This window comes from Corvus moneduloides, chromosome 7 (genome assembly GCF_009650955.1).
Source record: "Corvus moneduloides isolate bCorMon1 chromosome 7, bCorMon1.pri, whole genome shotgun sequence".
Lineage (NCBI taxonomy): Eukaryota > Metazoa > Chordata > Aves > Passeriformes > Corvidae > Corvus > Corvus moneduloides.
In genome coordinates, this window is record NC_045482.1 from 28,846,907 (window position 1) to 28,865,657 (window position 18,751).

An 18,751-nucleotide genomic window follows, 5' to 3' on the forward strand; every position below is an offset into this window, starting at 1 on the left:
ATTGGAATAGAGTGGATACTGTAGCCAGAGCATAGTATGAACCTTGCTGTGGCTAAAGGACTCAGTGTGTAAAGCCCACCAGGGTGAAGTTAGCCCTGCAGAAAAGTATTGTTTGTACAAATTCAAGCTACCTAATTCAGAGAGGTTCCCGGGTATCTGAGCTGGGAGTTGAGATGCCCTTTGTTTAGAAGTGAGGAAGAGCACAAAATGAATAAAGTTCGCTGCTCCTAGAAGGAGAAATAAATCAACTTGGGCAGGGATCTGTCAGCCCCTTACACAAAGCCATATGCCTGCAAGTTTTCTGTGGGTGGCAAATAAATCACTTTGCCAGCCTCTTTTGTGCTTTTAACCAAGATAAGCAGTGCTGAGACAGTAACTCTTCCTCAGCCTCTCCCAGCTTCTTCCTGAATTCACCTGTGAAGCTGCCACATCAGGTTCCCAGCATTCTCACACCACGGTGTAAAATTAAAGCAAAGCTTTCTCCACCAGCTGAGCTCCCCTTGTTCTGCTGCTCCCATTATTGGATTTTGCTTAAAAGAATGGCATGGGGCTCTTTAATGCTGTGGTTTCTGTGCAGATGACTAAGTGGTATGACTATAGCTGGTGTTTGAACTGGGGTTTGGTCTGAGATCAACCGCTTCGGTATTTGCTGTAATTCTTAGGTGGGATTTGCAGTTGTTATTCAAATGTGTTCACCCTGTTCTATAAACATGCCCTGAAAGTGTTCCATGATGTGCTGTGGTGGTTGAAGCTCTGTTTGCTCTGGTGAAGTTACTTACACCTGGATGTCTTATCGCCTCTTGGCTGCAAACGCTCTTTGACTTGTGCTATATAAAACATGCTTGTCTTGTTGAGTTCAGGCTCAGGTTTGTGTCTGCTGGCTTCAGCAGTCATCCCATTAGAGGGAAACAAAGCAGTGCTGAGGTTCAGAGTCTTTTGTTTATTTTCTTTTGGACAATGGTGTAAAAATAGCCCCAGCCCTGTTACCCACACACCTCAGCGTCGGCTTTTGCTGGCATGCATTGAAACACATTTCTAGCTGTATCTTCTGATACAACTTCCAAAAGCTCAGCAAAGTCTGGGTTTTCAAGTGCCCATTCCAACAATAACAGCTCAGGAAAGCGAGCTGGCTGCTGCTGCAGACAAGAGGGAGAGGTGCAGCGAGGCACTGCACTGGGATTCCAGCGCACTGGGCAGGTGAGGGCAGTGTGCCGGGGCTGTGCCAGCGCCTTGTCCAAGCTCCCTGCACCTCCAGTCAGACCTGACCCTGGCCATGCCAGGTGTCCATCCCGGCCACTCCGTCCCTGTGCACTGTTCCAGGGGAGGCTGCTGTTGTGCCAGTCCCTTGGGGACAGGGAAGGAGCTGTCACTGAGGCCCAGCATCACACTGAAGGTGCCAAAGTGTAACTTCACATCGCTGCAGGAACCTCACCTGGGCCTGCAAGCAACTGCACCAGCTGAAAGCAGTTTAATTTACACCCAAATAATTTATTCTAAGTCTGCTTTTCTCACTCATGCATTCATTTTATTTTATTGTAATGTCAGCACTTAGCAGTGAAGTAATGGCAGATCTCTGGAGAACTTCTCACAAGTGAGAAAGCACCATTATCTCGGTTTTACAGACCCTGCTTATGTTGGGAACATATGTGGTGGTGTAATTACACTGATGTGATTAAATCAGTGCAAATCCTTGCTAGGGGGACATGCTGCAGCACTGTAAAGCGGGGCTTATTATCAGTGCAGTTGAATTCAAATTATATTACTCTATTAAGCTGTACTAGTGTAAGCCTCCACTGAAAGTCATGAAGTCACATGAGGAGCTGTGTTGTTTCTTTTTAAAGCAGATAAAGATTTGGAAGCTGAAATGGGTGAAGTTGTGCCTTGCCTAAGAGCATGCTAGAAGCAATGGGCTTGACAAATATTTATAGTACTTTTTGTAAGGAAAAAGGTGTGAGTGTGAAATCAGGGGGTGTATTATTATTATTTTTTTTAATAGATTAAGTTCTTTGTTTAAACTATTGTGGCCATTTTGGAAAAAATCCTGTATCATCCTAAGGCTTTACTAATGCATACAGAATTCAAGTAAATCTTTACCACATGGTTTTGGATTTTGATAATGGCTGGATGGGTCAATGAATAACCATGGTGTATACAACTTAATTGTATTTTTGTTTTTTGGCAGGGTGTGGGCACTGTAAGAAAATGAAGCCAGAATATGAGAAGGCTGCAGAGTTTCTCCATGTAACCAGTGATGTAAGCTAATTTCCTTTATTATATCCTTCAAATAATCAGTAATAAATAACTAGAGTAATAAAAGTGACTTTTCTCCCTACAACAAATTCAGCTGTTCTCATCCTCCCACAGGACCCTTCAAAATGTGCTTCCAAAGTACAGTCTCATCGCTAATGCATGAGCCCTGCCAAAGTCTGAGGAAGAACATTCTGTCTTGAACGAAAACAAAATCGAAAAATGTTTATGTATTCTGCTGTAGGCCTTATACATAATATGATCAAATCCAAAAATGGATTTTTTTCCCCTTACTTAAAGGCATTGAATGTGAAGAAACATAGGCTTTTATTTATGAATTAGATTTGGAAAAAAACAGAAGGGGTTGATCCCTGTTTCAAATACCCTGTTTTTAATGGTTGCAGCGCTCCATTAGCTTCATCTTAAGTGCTCCATCAGCTCTCTGGAGAAGAGAGATCCAATAATACAAGTATTAGTGTTATTGATTCGGTCTCGTGCTGTGTATGCCATGCAGGAGGAGAAGTAGAATTAGTCTCCCCCATACTTTAAGCATCTTCTGTGGAGACATCTAGAGTTCCTTTATTGCTGCTGGAGAGGGAGGAGATGAGAAAAACAAAGACCCAATGAATCACACTCTACGAATGCCTGTTCTTCTGTGCATCTAAAAGTGGTCCACAAAAAGATGCCCACAAGTTAGGGAAGAATTAATTTGTAAACTTGTGTTTAGCAGTGCTTGTTTCTTCTGGGAGAAATAGGGATTTGTGGGAGGAAATGCAATTTCTGAGAATGGCTCTTAAGCATTATAAAGTGAATTATATACAGAGAATACTATCAGAAATGGGAGGGGAACAGGTAAGATTCTGGTTACATTTAGTCCATAGTATGTCCCTTTCTGGTTTTGCATCAGTCCTTTCTGTCTTTCTGTGCTCAGAATCACAGAATTAATCAGGTTGGAAAAGACCGCTGAAATCGAGTCCAACCCATGACCAAACACCACCATGTCAACCAGACTATGGCACCAAGTGCCACATCCAGTCTTTCCTTAAACACCTCCAGGGATGGTGACTCCACCATCTCCCTGGGCAGCCCATTCCAGTGTCTAATCACCTTTTCTGTGAAAAAATTCTTACTCATGTCCAACCTAAGCCTCCCCTGGCACAGCTTAAGACTATGTCCTCCTGGAGGCAGCAAAGGAACCCAGATCATGAGTGATTGCCCCCAAGCCCACTGTGTCCTGCTGAAGGGGTGTGTGTATGTGGCTGGGATTTACAGTAAGTGATCTCTGTTTCAGAGTCCGGGTGTCCTTGCAGCAGTCGATGCTACTGTCAACAAGGCGCTGGCAGAAAGATACCACATCTCAGGGTTTCCTACTTTGAAATATTTTAAAGATGGAGAGGAGAAATACACTCTGCCACACCTCAGAACAAAGAAGAAGATCATTGACTGGCTGCAAAAGTAAGTTTTGAGGGTTTTGAGATAGTATTTGTGTTTCTGGTTAGTGACTCCTGCAGATGGCTTTGGTGAGGAACTAAACGGAGCTTCAATACTGCCTAAATCCCTTGCTAACAAAATTAAACTGAATTCCAGTATTCAAACCCACAGAAACATGTATGGTAATTATGGTCTCTAATACACCAAATCCTTTATTTGCTATGGGGTTTTTCATAGTTGTCCCAGTATTTCTTTCCCAAAATAAATATTTTCAAATATGCCTTAAGCCTTTCACCAGAGAAGGAATAGCAATGGCTGTGAAAAATAAACAGAACATTTGTTGTTTCCTCTTTATACAAAGCAGCAGATCACAGTGTTAGTAAGTGAATTTCTACAGTTGTACTTTTCTCTTTCCAACATTTCAGAGCCAATGCCTAGAATTCCACCCACGTGAGGCTGAAGGAAAGCCAGCGAGACCAACAAAACCAGCACCTCTGAGAGCACTAACCAGCTTTTCTTGGGTGGTGTGCTGAAATATGCAGAATTAAGTTTGCTATAAAAATGATGACAATAATTCCATTTCAAATTAAATTGCTGGTAAAATTCTCTCTTTAAATATGCATTATATATGCATGTATGTAAAAGTATGCATATATATATAAAATATGTATTTTCTTTAGGTACTGTAAGCCTAATGTATTTTGTGCATTAGTCAAGGGGAAGAAAACCTGCCAGAGTTTTGTGAATATTTTAATCATTTAACTGTTACGTGCAGTTGGCATGAGGAATGTAATCTATATTTTTCCCCACTTATCTTGTGGGGGAGGAGGTTGTGTGGGGTTTTTTGGTTCCTGTCCTTTCGTCCTTCCCCCTTTTCTCCTTTCTCTTTTCTCCTTTCTCTTTTCTCCTTTCTCATTACATCTCTGATGGCTTCAAATCAGGTAATAGATACGGTCTGGCAGTATCTTTGTAGCATGTTGGGAAGCTTTATCTGTGTTTTACTTTTAGACATGGTACTCCTATGGCCTCCCTGCCCACGCAGGCTCCAGGCTGCTGTATCCATATTGTATGTTAAGTCACTGTCCTCATTTCACTGCTTTGCTCGACTCTTTTGAGCACTGTGTAATTTATACTGAGTTAAACAGTCAGGCTGATGCTGCCTGTACATACTGGCAGGTGAATAAGCAATGAGGAACAGGGAAGAGGTGTTAATTCTTCTGGATCCTGCTGTGCGTCTGGAATATTTTTGTCTGCAGCCTCAGCTAGTCAGCAACACAGGTGAAACCCAGACAACTTGTCTCCTGCTCTTGCCTCCTGGATGTTCTCCCAGCTAGAGAGGCATTAGAATAGCATCCTTGTTTTCTGACCAGGGATAGAATTTTCACAGCTGCACTGAAGGTGGTGGAAATAGGGAATCATCTGGGGTGCAGGCTGGTGATAAAAGTCCAGCTTGTGGAGACCTGTCTCAATGGGTGGTCTAGTTGCAGCCATGTGGGTTTTGGCTCTGGTTCCTCTCTGGTGATTGTGCTGCCACACGAGGTTGTTACCAGTTCCTAGGTAGCTTATTCCAGGTCAGCATGGAAAAGTTTTTGTGAGAATAAGTCACACCTCTGTAACTGTAATCAGTGATAGCTCACAACAACTGTGTTTGTGGGAAAATTCAGCCCATCTAACTTTTTCTCTAACAACTGGAAAATCAGTAACAATGGAAATACAGTGAATGTCCACCAAGTGACCTTGAGAAAGGGCTTTGAAAATTAAGTTTTTCTCCACTTGGTTTTTATGTACCTGATACAACTTAATATGGTGTCATTCAAAGTGTCAGGAAAGTCTGAAAAGCTAATTTATTACCAAGGCGACATATGAAGGTCTTTATACTGTGGCACCATTCTGATGATTTTATATAAGTAATCACTATTTAAGATACAGCAGGAATGAATTTAATGAGTCTGAGAGAAGTCTGTGAGCTAGTGAATAGCAGAATTTTTGTTAGAGGTGCTCTAGGTGTGCGGGATTGCTCTGATGTAGCCAGTATGTGCAGTCATAATTGAAACCTGACATTCTCTTTACCGAGGTGAAATATTCCAGTTCAGTCACCCCCAGTATTCCAAATGGAACAATGCTGATTATTGCATCTGGGCTTTAATATCTGAATTCTAGAGAAGGTCATGAAATTCATTACAGAAGTTTGCGTGATGGCGATAAAGAGTACAAAAAGGATGGTTGAATGGAAGATGCTGTTCTATATCGGTTGCCTTTTGATTCCACCTGCTTGCTGTTCTTCTCAGCTCATGCCTGTGGATGATACAGTGATACAAAGCCATGTTTTTTCCACCCAAGTGTTGGATGCAATGTAGGAAGTCTTCATTCGACATTTCTACTCATATGCCTGACTACAATACCTTAAATTATATTTTTGTTGAGTTCCAGAAATTAACTTGCATCTTTTTTGCTGTTCTCTGGTGTTGGAAATACCGAGTATGTCTTTCTATTGCGCAGGCACCCTGAAGGATTTTTCACATCAGTTCCCTCATGCTAATTATGACCATGATGATGCTGTCCCTTTATCTGTTTCCAGAAACATTTTCAAACCAATTTCATTGTCTTTCTTTTCTAGTCCTGAAGCACCACCTCCACCTGAGCCTGCATGGGAAGAAAAACAGACCAGTGTTATCCACCTTGCTGGAGAAGACTTCAGGGAGTCCTTGAAGAAGAAGAAGCACACCCTTGTCATGTTCTATGCACCATGTGAGTAAATAACCTCTCTACATGGATGGGTTTTATAAGCCCTACGGTTGTTATGAAATCCTGAAATAATTCCCTCACTGTCCCCAGACTTTTAAGGGTAAAGAGCTGATTCTGAATATAAGTGCATGGGACCATCATAGGCACAATCATTTGTATCTTTATAAATGGAAACAAAACAGTATATAATGGTTATATTATTTAATGCAGACACCAAAGCCGGCAGCAATACAAAAACAAAACAGATTTATTTTCCTCTGCTTCATTTTATGGTCCATATAATAAAATGTGATCCTTTATAGTAGCACAGTGGACTTGGAGAGCCTGATTCATTAGTGCAGCACTTCAGTAGTGAAATCAATACAGTAGTGTAGGAGGAGCCAGTCCACGAGGCAGAGAACAAATTTTGATGGAGTAAATTTTGCATGCAATAAATCTGCATTTAAGTCTCCACTGGGACTAGGGACATAGCTTCCTCCTCCTAGATTGTTTTGCATGCACCACATAATCACTTTGTTTTTCAAGCTCCTGAGAATATTTCTAGAGAAGTTTAGAATCAGGCCCTTTATAAATAAGGTGAATGAGAGGAACCTCTTCTGTGTTCCTGTGCTGTCCCAGAGGCAGGCAGACTAGGTACAAGTTCTTAACTTTTGAGGGATTTTTCAAAGGGAGAAGATAATCCAGGCATTTAATATTAGATACTATTAACATGCGTTTACAGCCTCACCAGATGCAAAAAAAAATTCTTCCATATCACATAGCCAGCAATTATGGATAACCTTCAGATAAACAGTTACCAACTTGTCCCATTAAACTGAAGGTATTTTCCATAAAGAGAGAAAAAGGTCCTTAATGTTTGATCAGGCTGCCCCTTATTTTGCTTTTCTGTTAGAGAATTAAACATGAATGCTTTGGGGCTCCCATGAAGGGATGTGGGAGAAAGCAGGGGTGCAATTCAGGAGGGAGATTTCTGGAAGGTTGTAAAAGAAAACAGAAGGGGACATAATCCCTTCTCCACTCCAGTTCCCACCACCTATTGACTAAAAATTGGCCATATGGCAGGAATTTCTGATTCATAGACCTCAGCTGGTTAAGAGCAAATTGCAATTTTAAAATCAAATGATTGCACAGGAAATGGTAAGATTTAGGAGTTCACTGTCTCTTGAGTTCTCTTTTCCCAGTTAGTGACTTTCTGCATAAGAGAGATTTATTTCACTTTTGGTTTTTAGCTGCACTTTTTTAAGGCAGTTAGATTCTTGGTCTTTTTGAAGGCCATGTTTAAAGCAAAGACTTTATGTGTGATGAGTATGCAGCTCCCAGGGTTGAAAGCATGAGGCAACTTGCCTGATGGGCTAATTTTTTGCAGTTGGACTTCCACCACCATCTTACTTCAGAAGGGGCAAATGGAGGTCAGCCTGGCCCCGTCTGCATGAGCAGGCTGTAAAAGCAAGGCTTGCATGATGTAAAACTGTTGGGTCCTTCGAGGCTGCACTTCAGACACATTTTTGCACTGTTTTTGACACAGTGCTGCATGAGACCACCTATATACAGGACAAAGAGGTGTTAACTGGAACCCTGTCTGGCCTTCCCATGACTCCTAAGACAGCGTTGCTGTTGTGGTGTCAGTACGTGAGTCATACACAGTTTCTGATTTGTCAGATTTGTTCTCTCTAAATGTGGAAGTGTCTGTGAGCAAAGCAGAAAGACACACACAGGGAGTGCAACGAGCCTGCACTTTGTTGGGTGCAGAGGAAAGCACCAGATTAATATTTTAAATCCTCGTTTTCTATGAAATAAACATTAATGCACTAGAATAATTAGAATGAATCAAATCATTATGTTTTTTCAGCTTTTTAGAGTGATAATGTGCCTCCTGATAAATTTGATAGATTAGCTTTTGTTTACCATTTTCTCAATTTTGAGACCTCTTGGAGTTTACACTGCCAATTAATCTTAACTTGCTTATTTTAGTGCAGAAGGAACACTGCTAAAGTTTCAAGGTCCCATTACCTCAAATAATTTTCTTTTTCTATTCAGATCCACGTCTTGGGTGAGGGCAGACTCACAGTATGCTACTCCATTCACTTGTGACTCTGTGGCAGTATTTGTTACACTTACCCATATGCTGAGATATTTTAAGATTGGGGGGGTGTGTGTATGCATGCATATATAAAGTATGTTTACATATAAATATTTATGGTAAGAAATGTATCTCTCATCTGTCATTAGAATTTAAAGCAGAAAGTTGAGTATTCTGACCTTTGTCAAGCTTTCAGCTAGAGTGACAAACCTTTAGGTAAAGGCCACAGATATATATCTTAGATGCAAATTAAAATGAGAGCTGGCTTTTCTGTGTCAGCTTGCTGTCCAAATTACTTAATATGTATAGGAGAGCCACCAATGTGCTGCTGTGCTGATAACTCAGGACTGAGCTGAGCAGGGCTTTAATGGTACTGAACAGTGCTTCACAGTGATTTAGCTCTGGAAGAGAAGACTACATCCACATGGAAAAGATAGGGAACTCATTACTCTGTCTCCTGGAATATGGGTGAAGCATAAAGGTTATTCCTCATGCCTGTGGAGTCTTTTAAGGACTGAGAATTGGAATCAAAACTCTTGAAATTACTGGGGGAGAAAGTCCGCCCCTGCGGACTTGACACCCACAGAGATCTTGATTTCACATTCCCATTCCTGCCTGCTGGCATCTGTGTGTGCTGTAGTGACTGATTTGGGGCAGGAGGCAGGAATACGGGCAGGTTCCCAATACTGACTTGGGAAAAAGTGCCTGCTGTAGAAAACCCAGTGCTACTTGTGCCGTTAATGACCTGGGACCAGATCTTCATCCAGATGTCCTTTGGGTAGGTCTGTACCATGCCACACAGGCTTGAAGTGTGGGCTGGCATGTGTTAGAGCTACTCAGGGATAGGACCTGGAGCAGGCTGCTGGCATCTGTGCTGCACAGCACCTGCCCACCTCTTCTCTGGACCCTTGTGCAGCTCTTGAGAAGATGTAATTGTCATCCCACTCGTGTCTAAGTTCAAATGCCTGAAATAAGAGGAAGACAGTGATACCATCTGCAGAAGGGAAGCATGAAGCCACAGGTGCATGTGGGGACTGCTGTGAGGGGTTAGGGGAGTATTTGAAAGCAGTAAGATTAATGCACAAGCATTTAAGAAGCTTTTGGGGAGAGTTTATGTGATTTGTGTCTGTATTTTTTCCCTCATCCAGTCCTTGGAGTACTGGATTCCATGAACTACTCCAGGTTTTCTTTTATAACTGTTTGGCTTTGTCCAGAAATGGGGAGAGGAGACAACTAGTCTGAGTATAGTTTGGTGTGCACACAGAGCCTGGTACGTGGATGATCGGGATTTGGGGGCTATGGAGCATATTGGGAAGTGAGCCAAATGGACAAGAGCAGTTAGACTGCAGTGCTGAACCAGCCAGGGTCAGGAGGGCAGTGGCTGCAGGTCTGTGCTCTACAGCCAGAGCTTGGTTCAAGGCTTGCAGCACTAAAGCCAGCCATCCTGGACTGACCTGTTTGCATCAGTGCCTCTTCTGGGATCAGCGCCCTGACTTTTCTTTCTCTTATGTCCTCCCTGTTCATATAGCTTATCTGGATGTGTTTTATCTGCATTTTTACTTTTATGTGCTCTCTCCACTCTGTTATTCCAGATAATTGAGATTTGACTTTGACAATGCATTAAATTTTAACCTCCTACTACTGTAGCACTGAAAACTGCAAAATAGAAGCAGTTGGTTGTGATTAGTTGTCAGAATCACAAAGGGTATCAAAAGTTCCAGTAAATAATGTCTTTGCAGTTGGAGGTGTTTTTGCTGCATTATTCAAACAGAATTAAGGGGGGAAAAAGAGTGATTGAAGCTGGGTGAGACTCTTCTCTGCAGTGCCCAGGGACAGGACAAGAGGCAATGGGCTCGAACTAAAGCACAGGAAAGTTTGCTTAAACATTTAGAAGTGGTGATTTTTTTACTGTGGTTGTGGTTGAATACTTGAACAGGTTGACCCAAGAGACTCCATCCTTGGAGATACTCAAAACCCAAGCTGGACACAGGGCTGGGCAACCTGCTGTAGTTGACCTTGTTTTGAGCAAGGGAGTTTTACTAGATGATCTCCAGAAGTGCCTTCCAACACCGCAATGCTGTATTTCTAGGAATAGTTATACTGGAGTTTGGGTTTGGGGTTTGGTTTTGTTGATTGTGGTTTGGGTTGTTTTTCCCTCTTCTCATCCAGTTCTGATTTTCTCTAAACAGGAAAGGCTTAATAACATCCCCTGCTAATTCTCAAACAGAAACAGAAAATGTCCACTTTAGAGTTAGAAGAATGAGAGGCCAACACATGAAAACACATTTGTGTCATTTTTTGGTTGAGATTGCTGCTTCCAAAGAGACTACAAATGAATCAACTGTGTCAGAAAGGAATTACATGTAATAGACCAGTCATTAACAGGTCCAAATGATGGGGGGGAGGGCACTCTGTTTTTAGATCAGTCAGTTTTAATGGCAGGACTCGGCACTGAGCAAACTCATTCAGTTTCTACTTTTAGTGTCAAAACACAAGTTAATAAACACTCTTAAAAAATAAAGACTTTCAGCAGCAATGGGAAGTAGTTGAGGGAAGGTGCTCCCTTTTAATGGTTCATAAGGGTGGCAGTTGCCAATGTTATTAACTTGCCAAATAGCCTCAATTTGTGGGACTCAACAGGGTTTGCAGAATGGGTATTTTTAATAAATGCTTTGCTGGGAGCTGAATTCTGGTTCTGTGTTCAGCAGTGAAACTTCCACTTCACTGGAAATAACTTTTTCCAGCTGATGAAATTAATTTTCTGGTGAAGCCTGACCCATGGGGGTTACCCAGAGAGCACCCAGAAATAAACCATCCTGAGGATGATTTTAATGAGGTGTTTGGATGGAGCAAGTGGCTGTACTGCTGCAAGAGGATGTGCAGTTAAAGACATCAGCCTCCTTGGTTCTTCACTTAAACTTTTTTGTAGAGTTTTTCTTTCAGGGCTGGAAGAAGTGAATGAAGGTGCCTAATTGGTGTTGCATCTGATAAAGTCCCAGAAGACTTTGAGATGTTGTTTGAGCCATTAAAAGGCTGTGTGTTAATCTAAGCTGTTTGTGGGAGATGGTACCTGGGTATTGTTCTGATGTAAAACAAAGACAGTAAAGCAGGAATATTTACATCACTGCTGCTTGATGGGTCAACTCCTGGGCAGCATTAAGAAATAAGTGGGAAATCAGGTAGGACTTTCTTCAGCAGTGAGAAATCAGACAGGGATCTGACTAAATGAGTCCTGCCCACTCCTGTGTGTTTCATCACAATCGCATAAAATGCTGAGAGCTAAGCAAACCTGCATTCATTTTACCCACAAACTTTGTTCAAAATATTAATTATTCTGTATCCTGGTATGCTCCTTCTCTGTGTTTTCACAACAAAAACGGCTTGGTTTCTTCTGTCCAAGTTATGCATCAAGGAATATACAATGACAAAAAGCAGCTGGCTGAGAGTCCTTGCCAGAGTGGGTCACACTGTGTGCACAGACAGTGCATATGGTTTTTAGGTATTAATGATGACAGCCAGGAGGGCAGTGTGCTCCTCCAGCCCTGGGACCCAAGCTGTCATCAAAAAGCTGTTCTGAAGGAAGCAGTAATGTTTCCTTTTCATCCTTCCTATTTTTTGGAGCAAGCTTGGACAAGGGTGGTTGCATCGTATCTCAGCCTTTACACAGGCATTTTTGGGGAGATAATGCTGTGTTTTGGCTAAGTTGCACTGCTGTAGCAAAACATGGCAAATTTTATTGGCTGTGAGGCCTCAGCCTGTGGCTTCTGGGCCTGAGATGAGCAGTCTGGGTCTCTGGTGTGTCACTCAGCAGACTTGGGTGACATAGTTCTGTGCAAAGTATGCGCAGAGGGGGAGAACATACTCGACAATTGAGTTTATGAGTTCAGATGTGCGGAGCAAAGCAGCAGCACAGATTAATTTAGTGTCCCACAATGGCCTTGGATTGGCTCCCACCAAGATGTTTTCCTGTCACTTGCAAGCACATCTTGTTAAATTTTGATTAGGAGGCTGTATCAAAGAGCCTGAACAAAATGTATGTGTTTGTAAATGAAGCTTAAGCTATAAAAAAATTATTAAAAATGTGCTGAACAGAAAGAATCCCTTTGAAGGAAAAAAACCTTGCAGGAAGGATTTTCTGGTTGTTGACTGAGGCAGAGGTGAGATCTGGACCCTCTGATAATGAGGCTTTAAATCCCATGTGGGCTGGCACTGCAGAATTTTGATATGTTAGCTCTGCCACTAACTGCTTTCTCTCCTGCATCCGTGGTGCTCTTGTTACAGGCACGTTACAGAGGTGTGTTCTGTCGGTGTAAATAGTGCTGATGCCACAGAGCCCCTTAACAGGCTGAGTTTGATAAAGGATGGATTTACAGAGTGGTCTCTGCAATCAGGCTGGCAGAACTGCTCTTAGCCCCAGTGTTTGTGCCGAGGGGAATAATTAGCACTGAGAGAACAGTTTGAACTGCTCTCAACTCAGAAGTTGAGGTGCTTCCCCAGGCTGTGCATAACTGTCACAGAGTGCTCAGAGGTGGCTGTGGTGGGGCAGTGGCATTAAACTAAAATTTGTTGGGGTGATCCAGCTCCTCTTGTTTTGTAACCCTAAAGTGTTACAGCTGCTTGATTTGGTGTGCAGAATATTGCCTGTATATAAACAGCTCCAGCTTGTGAGAAGGGGAGGGAAGGGCATGTTCTTGCCCCATGGAGTTCTCTCCCTGCAGACATATAGTTGTGTTGGTGCGGTGTCACTGTGGGTACGTTAGGAGACTGTGAATATGTCACCCATCCTTATGCACTGTTATGAAACCCATTTCCAGTAAGACAGATGCTTTTTTTTGGTGATGTGTAACATTGTCTGAACAGGAGCTACTTTTAAACATCAGCACAGCTGAAATTCCAGTGTTCTGCTGGCTGTTGCTAACTCAGCAGTGTATCTTCTATTAGTTATGTTTTCTGCTATGTCAGATGGCAAAATTTTTTCATTTGCACTGTAGCTGTGTTTGCAGTTAACCAGGGCTGATGCTGACTTGGTTAACCACTGCTGCTAGCTTTGTTTGAGCTACACAGGCCAGTGACACAGTGGAAAATGCAGGTCTGCTGGAACTGGCACTCAGGTTTGTTCTGGGTGTAACTGTTGCTCTTTAACCCTTTCTGTCCAGAGGTGACTTGCTGTACAGCTTTCCATCTCAAAAAGATTGCTTGTTGCCAAATGCTGAGTGTTGGCATGCCATTTGTAATTCACTGCAGTCAGTCATATCCTTGCTTTTTGTAATGGATAAAACAGTCCAAGAATTTTGTGCCGAGTCTTTTTACTCTCCTCACTTTGCAGTTTGACCTGTTCCAATGACTTTGTTGCTGCTGTTGCAATTGTTCATGTCTCATGGCTATGGTTTTCAAATAATTTGGGTTTTTATGTTTTGTCTTCTTTACATACCTCCAAAGTGCTACAAAATAAGAGTTCCAATAGCTTGGGAAAAAACTCAACAAAATCCACCAGCAGGCTGTGAAATTTGGACTAGTGTGCCTGTTGTTAAGAGTAGTAAGACAAGCCTTGGTTGACCTGATGCTTAACTGAAAACCTCGTAACATTTTTCAAATCAAAGAAAAAATCCCCCTCTTTCAATTACTAATATCTTGTGTCTTAGAAATATGATTATACTGTGGTGTCAGGTTATGTCATCAAATGAGCTTTGGGTCCAGATATTCAATTAAAAGGCCCTCCAGTTCTCTACTGATAAAACAAAGTGAATTAACCTTTCAGTAACATCTCCAAATGCCTTTCTGAAATCTGCCTGTGGATTCAGTAACTCCTGTAGCCACATGGATTGCATTGGTTTAAGCAGTATACCCTTTTTCAGCTCTTATCTGTGCAATTACTGTCTGTGGCCTGTCTTTCCTTGATTGACCAAGTAATATTCTTGTTTTAATTCTAGTTAATTGCTTGGAACTCTTGAAGTGGAAATAGGCTTAGCTTGATTCTGCGGTGTACAAGCTCCCGGGCTGGCTTTGATAGCTGTGCAGGGTTGCTGCTTGCACTTGCTTAGAATTGCAGTCATTTAAAAACCAATAACGGCGGGCACTATCTACCCCTGTTATTTAAGCAGTGATGATTTCAAGCAGAGATGGGGAATTGGAAAGTCATTCTCTGCTCTGCACTTTGCACGCTGAGGGCTCCATCCTGCCACATGCTGAGCCCTCTGAGGCCCTGATGGTTGTGCAGCTGAACGAATGGAGTCAGCACCTTGCAGCCCGGCTCCCTGTCAGGCAGGATTGTGAACCCTGAGAGTCACTTAACCTCTTCCTGATTCTGTTTAACCTTGGATGTAATGACAGAGGGGGATAATCACATCTGTCTCTCTTAGGGGCAATTTGAAGCGTAATTAATCGATATTAGTTAAAGCATTTGAGATCACCCGTTGAGAGGTACTAAAGGAAGCCGGGGGCTGAGGAGGGAACAGAGCCCTTTCTCATACTGAGGGTAGAGCACAGACAGCACAAATGCCATGGTCTCACAAATTACTGGGCTTTCAGATCTCCTCTAAGGAGTTGGCCAGGACTTTGTTATGAAAGTACTGACAGTTTAAGTTAGTGCATTTAATATGAAAGCAGCCTACATTAAAATGTGTGCGTGTTTAAACTATCTCTTTGAAAAAAAAACCTCATGTAAAATATATGCACACCACTTTGCTACTTTATTTATCAAGATTTTATTAGGTACAAGATGCTAAAAGCACGCACGGCAACGACATGGGTAGGGTTATAAATCATTATGTATTAATGACGGGCAGAAGGCATAAGGTAGTGCTTTCTGAACTCCAAATGCCCGATCTGTGCTGCTGTAGTGCTTTAGTTGGGATGCTCAGGTTAGGGTTGGCAGGGGATGTTGTCCTTGCCTGACCTGCAGGCAGTGCTGGCTGCTGCAGCTCCGGCCACTCGGAGATGGTGACACAAGGACAGCCAGACCACGTCACTGCTGTAGCAGTCTCAGCTCAGTGATGCAAGTCAAGGACAGCTGCCTTCTGATCAGGTAGAGAGCCACTGTGTGAAAGCTTCTCTTTTAGAAAACCATTTCCTTTCAGACTAAAAATCACTAGTGATGGGGAATATCAATTTCCATCTAAATTTGACTGGCTTCAGCACGCAGCCATCTCTGGAGCTTATTCAGCTCTTGGCACCCAACTTGAATAGCTCGTTATAATGAAATTTAGAGACTGACTTTTCTCCATTTCTATCACTTCTTAATCTTTGGATTTAAGCTGTTGACACACTCTGCTTCCTGACTCCCTTTGCCTTGAAACACATCTTTCAGTACTGATGTTTTTCTTATGGGTCTTCTGAGCCCCCTCCAGTTTGAGCTCATTGTTGATTTGTGGGCCCAGAACGGCAAAGAGCATTTCAGAGGTACCAGGCATAGAGGCCCTCTCCACACATACTTACTATTTTAATTTATATATTCAGCGAAGTTCCTTTTGACAACTCCATCATTTTCTTTCAAAGCTGTATTGCTAGCATTGTTTGGATTTCTTCTGCTTCTAATACATTTAAAGCCCCTTATATAGTTAAAACATCATTATTACCTCTGCTGACTGTAGATACTGCTTTGATGTCCATTTGCTTCCTTTATCTATTTTGTACAAATTGTTAGCTTTTGATTTATATTCATTAAAAAACAGCTTCACCTTCATTCTATGTGCTATGCTAATACAGCTTCCACTCTTCTAGGGAAACTGAATTAACCTTGTACTGTTCAGCTGTAGAGAGGTTAGATTTTATCACTGGGCTTTGTAGTTTCAAATTAAACAAAGCATGAAGTAACTTAAAGGATGTTTTTCATATTTAAGCAAGTAGAAACCTGTGGTTTTTGGAAAGAGGACTTGATTACTTTAGGCAATTCTGAAAATCTGCCACAATTTTATTTTAAATGTAGTGAGGTGACTGTTGTACAACAGGGTGCATCTGTTTCATGCACTGCTCTGGAGACATCTTTAGAATTGCCATCTGGTCCTAATACCTGTGTACACTGAAGTTTTAAGAATCTCTTAAGTTTTACTTTTGACTCACTATCGTCTCTAAACAATTCACTGGTTAAAAAAAGAAGCCCCTCAATGAAAAATTATCCATTTGAATGTAATAAAAACATGTAGGTTATTCACTAGATTGTTTCATTGCTTTGAAATCTTCTTTGCATCCCTTCTGCATCCCATGGGATCCTGCAATTATGGAAGATGTTTTCACAGGATATGATGTCTGAAAATTTATCAAATTGCTACCACATCATATCAATTTTGTGTCATTCTTACCTTACCTGACAAGTGGGTTTATATTATTTTTTCCTCAGTCTGCTTTTTGTTTAAAAAACAAAAAATCAGTTCACAAGATGATGTGAGCACTTAGTTAAGTTTTTCCATTTCCCCGTGTGATCTCTTTGTTTTACATCATGTAACAAATGTGTTGTGGCATCATTTTGGAAATCACATCGAGCTCAACCCTGCAGTTCTTTATTTCTTCACAGCCCTCAGAGCAGTGTTTCCATGAGAAAGAAGCTCCAGCACCTTTCTGTGCCCAAACCAATGCTGGGTCATTGGGTCTTTCTTCAAAGACACCCAGAGAAGATGCTGTACCTTGAGGTTGTTCCTGCTATCAGTAAATCCAGTCCATGGAAAATAAGCTGGGTTATATATTTTCCACCACTTCATCTCCCAAAAGACCCACTAGCTTTCCTTTAAATGCTTCTCTAATTAGAGGAGATTGAATCTGACTCCCTCTCCCCTCAGTGATAATGGCTCTGAGTGAAGCCTGCTTGCTGGCTTGCTTGATTTCCCTTGTCTGCTGTTCATCAGCCATTCCTCTTGAATTTTTCCCAGAGAAACCATATTTCTCATGTACTGGATCAGTCGAGAACTACTTGGTTTTCAGGGTGAGGAATGTGATGGTCCCTGCTGTGACTGCACCACAGTGTGTGCCTTCCTGGCTCCTACCAACTTTACAAGGAATGGTGGAGAAAAACCTTGCAGAAAATACTGGGTTTGTGTAAATTTTCTAATTTGTAGCACAAAGGCAAAGAGAACTTTAGAACTCCTCGATTGCAGGTGTTCTCACATGGATCCAGGGGCTTGTGGTTTAAGTGTGCAGCCCTTGTGCCCTGGCAGGTCAGGGAGAGCAGATGTCAGGATGGACTGTATGGGGGGTCCTCAAGAGAGCCAAATTCTGAGCACAGAGGTGAGAGTGCCTTGCCAGAGCTCTATTAAATTGTTTGTTGACTGAGAACAGGGAATGGCCTCAGCACATACTGCACATGCCTTAGATGTCAAGCTCTCGTTTTCCTACTGGGTGATGCAACTGTGTTTCTGCATTAGGAAATGGAGTTATCTTGAGATGTGCAGGAGTGATTAGAGGTTTTGAGTGCCAGTACTGGGATCCTGTGGAAAGGCTGGATGTTTCAGGAGCAGGTTTCTTTCACATTTCTCAAGTCAGGCACAGGAAATTACTGTTCAGTTCACATCTGCTCTTAACCCTGTTGAGATCAAATTTGACACTGTTGTAAAAACGAAAAAAGAAAATTGTTAAAGCAAAGCCCTGGATCTGTGTTAGAAGGCTCTGCTCCAAGAAGTGCTGCTTTCAATGCTGCTCCCTTAAAACTCCACTTCTTATCCTTGCAGGAAGTCTGTGTGCTTACCAAAGGATCCAAATTATTCAACGAAAATGCAATTTTCCCGCTTGTTTAGTCCATAGTGACTGAGAAGGTGCAGGACTTTTTGGTTCTTGACGCCTTACCCACACCTTCATGTGCCACCAATTTAATCTCTTTCCATTGCAGCCCATCTGAAAAATCCTTTGTAAGGAGGCTGCACACTTCCTATCCTCATTTACTGTGCTCAGTACATTTCCTTTCTTTGCACTTTCGAATCTAGAAGATAGTGTTAACACTTAAAATAAATGTGTGACAGTGGGTGCTAAGAGGGAATGGGGAGAACAAGTTTTCCGTCTGTCAAAATGAAGACATCAACCTCTGCTTTTATTTTTTTTGGCATGTGTGCTTTAAATAGAATGACTGGGTTGGGTGACTTCCAAGTGTTTGGTGCATTTGGCAATCCTTCTAAGTTGTAACAGATGAAGTTCTGCTGTTCCATATGATGTGCTCCTTCCCCCTTTTTCAGTGACTCCTTGAAACTCCTCGGGAATTCAGTGTAGCATTCACATCTGTTCCGTGGATGGATGTCCAAGGCTAACAAAATGCCTACTGGACGTGGA

At 42.1% G+C, this 18,751-nt stretch overlaps 1 protein-coding gene across 2 annotated transcripts in view; it reads left to right on the forward strand.

Annotated features, from left to right (window-relative positions):
• PDIA5 (protein disulfide isomerase family A member 5) overlaps window positions 1-18,751 on the forward strand; it is a 99,128-nt gene that overhangs the window by 63,890 nt on the left and 16,487 nt on the right. For both annotated transcript variants that reach the window (XR_004241367.1, XM_032115119.1), the window contains exons 12-14: window positions 2,183-2,253; window positions 3,539-3,702; window positions 6,296-6,426. Coding sequence is in view for 1 of the 2 variants with exons in the window: in XM_032115119.1 (XP_031971010.1) it covers window positions 2,183-2,253; window positions 3,539-3,702; window positions 6,296-6,426 (366 nt within the window). In the remaining variant the exon portion in view is untranslated. The remainder of the gene's footprint in view (window positions 1-2,182; window positions 2,254-3,538; window positions 3,703-6,295; window positions 6,427-18,751) is intronic.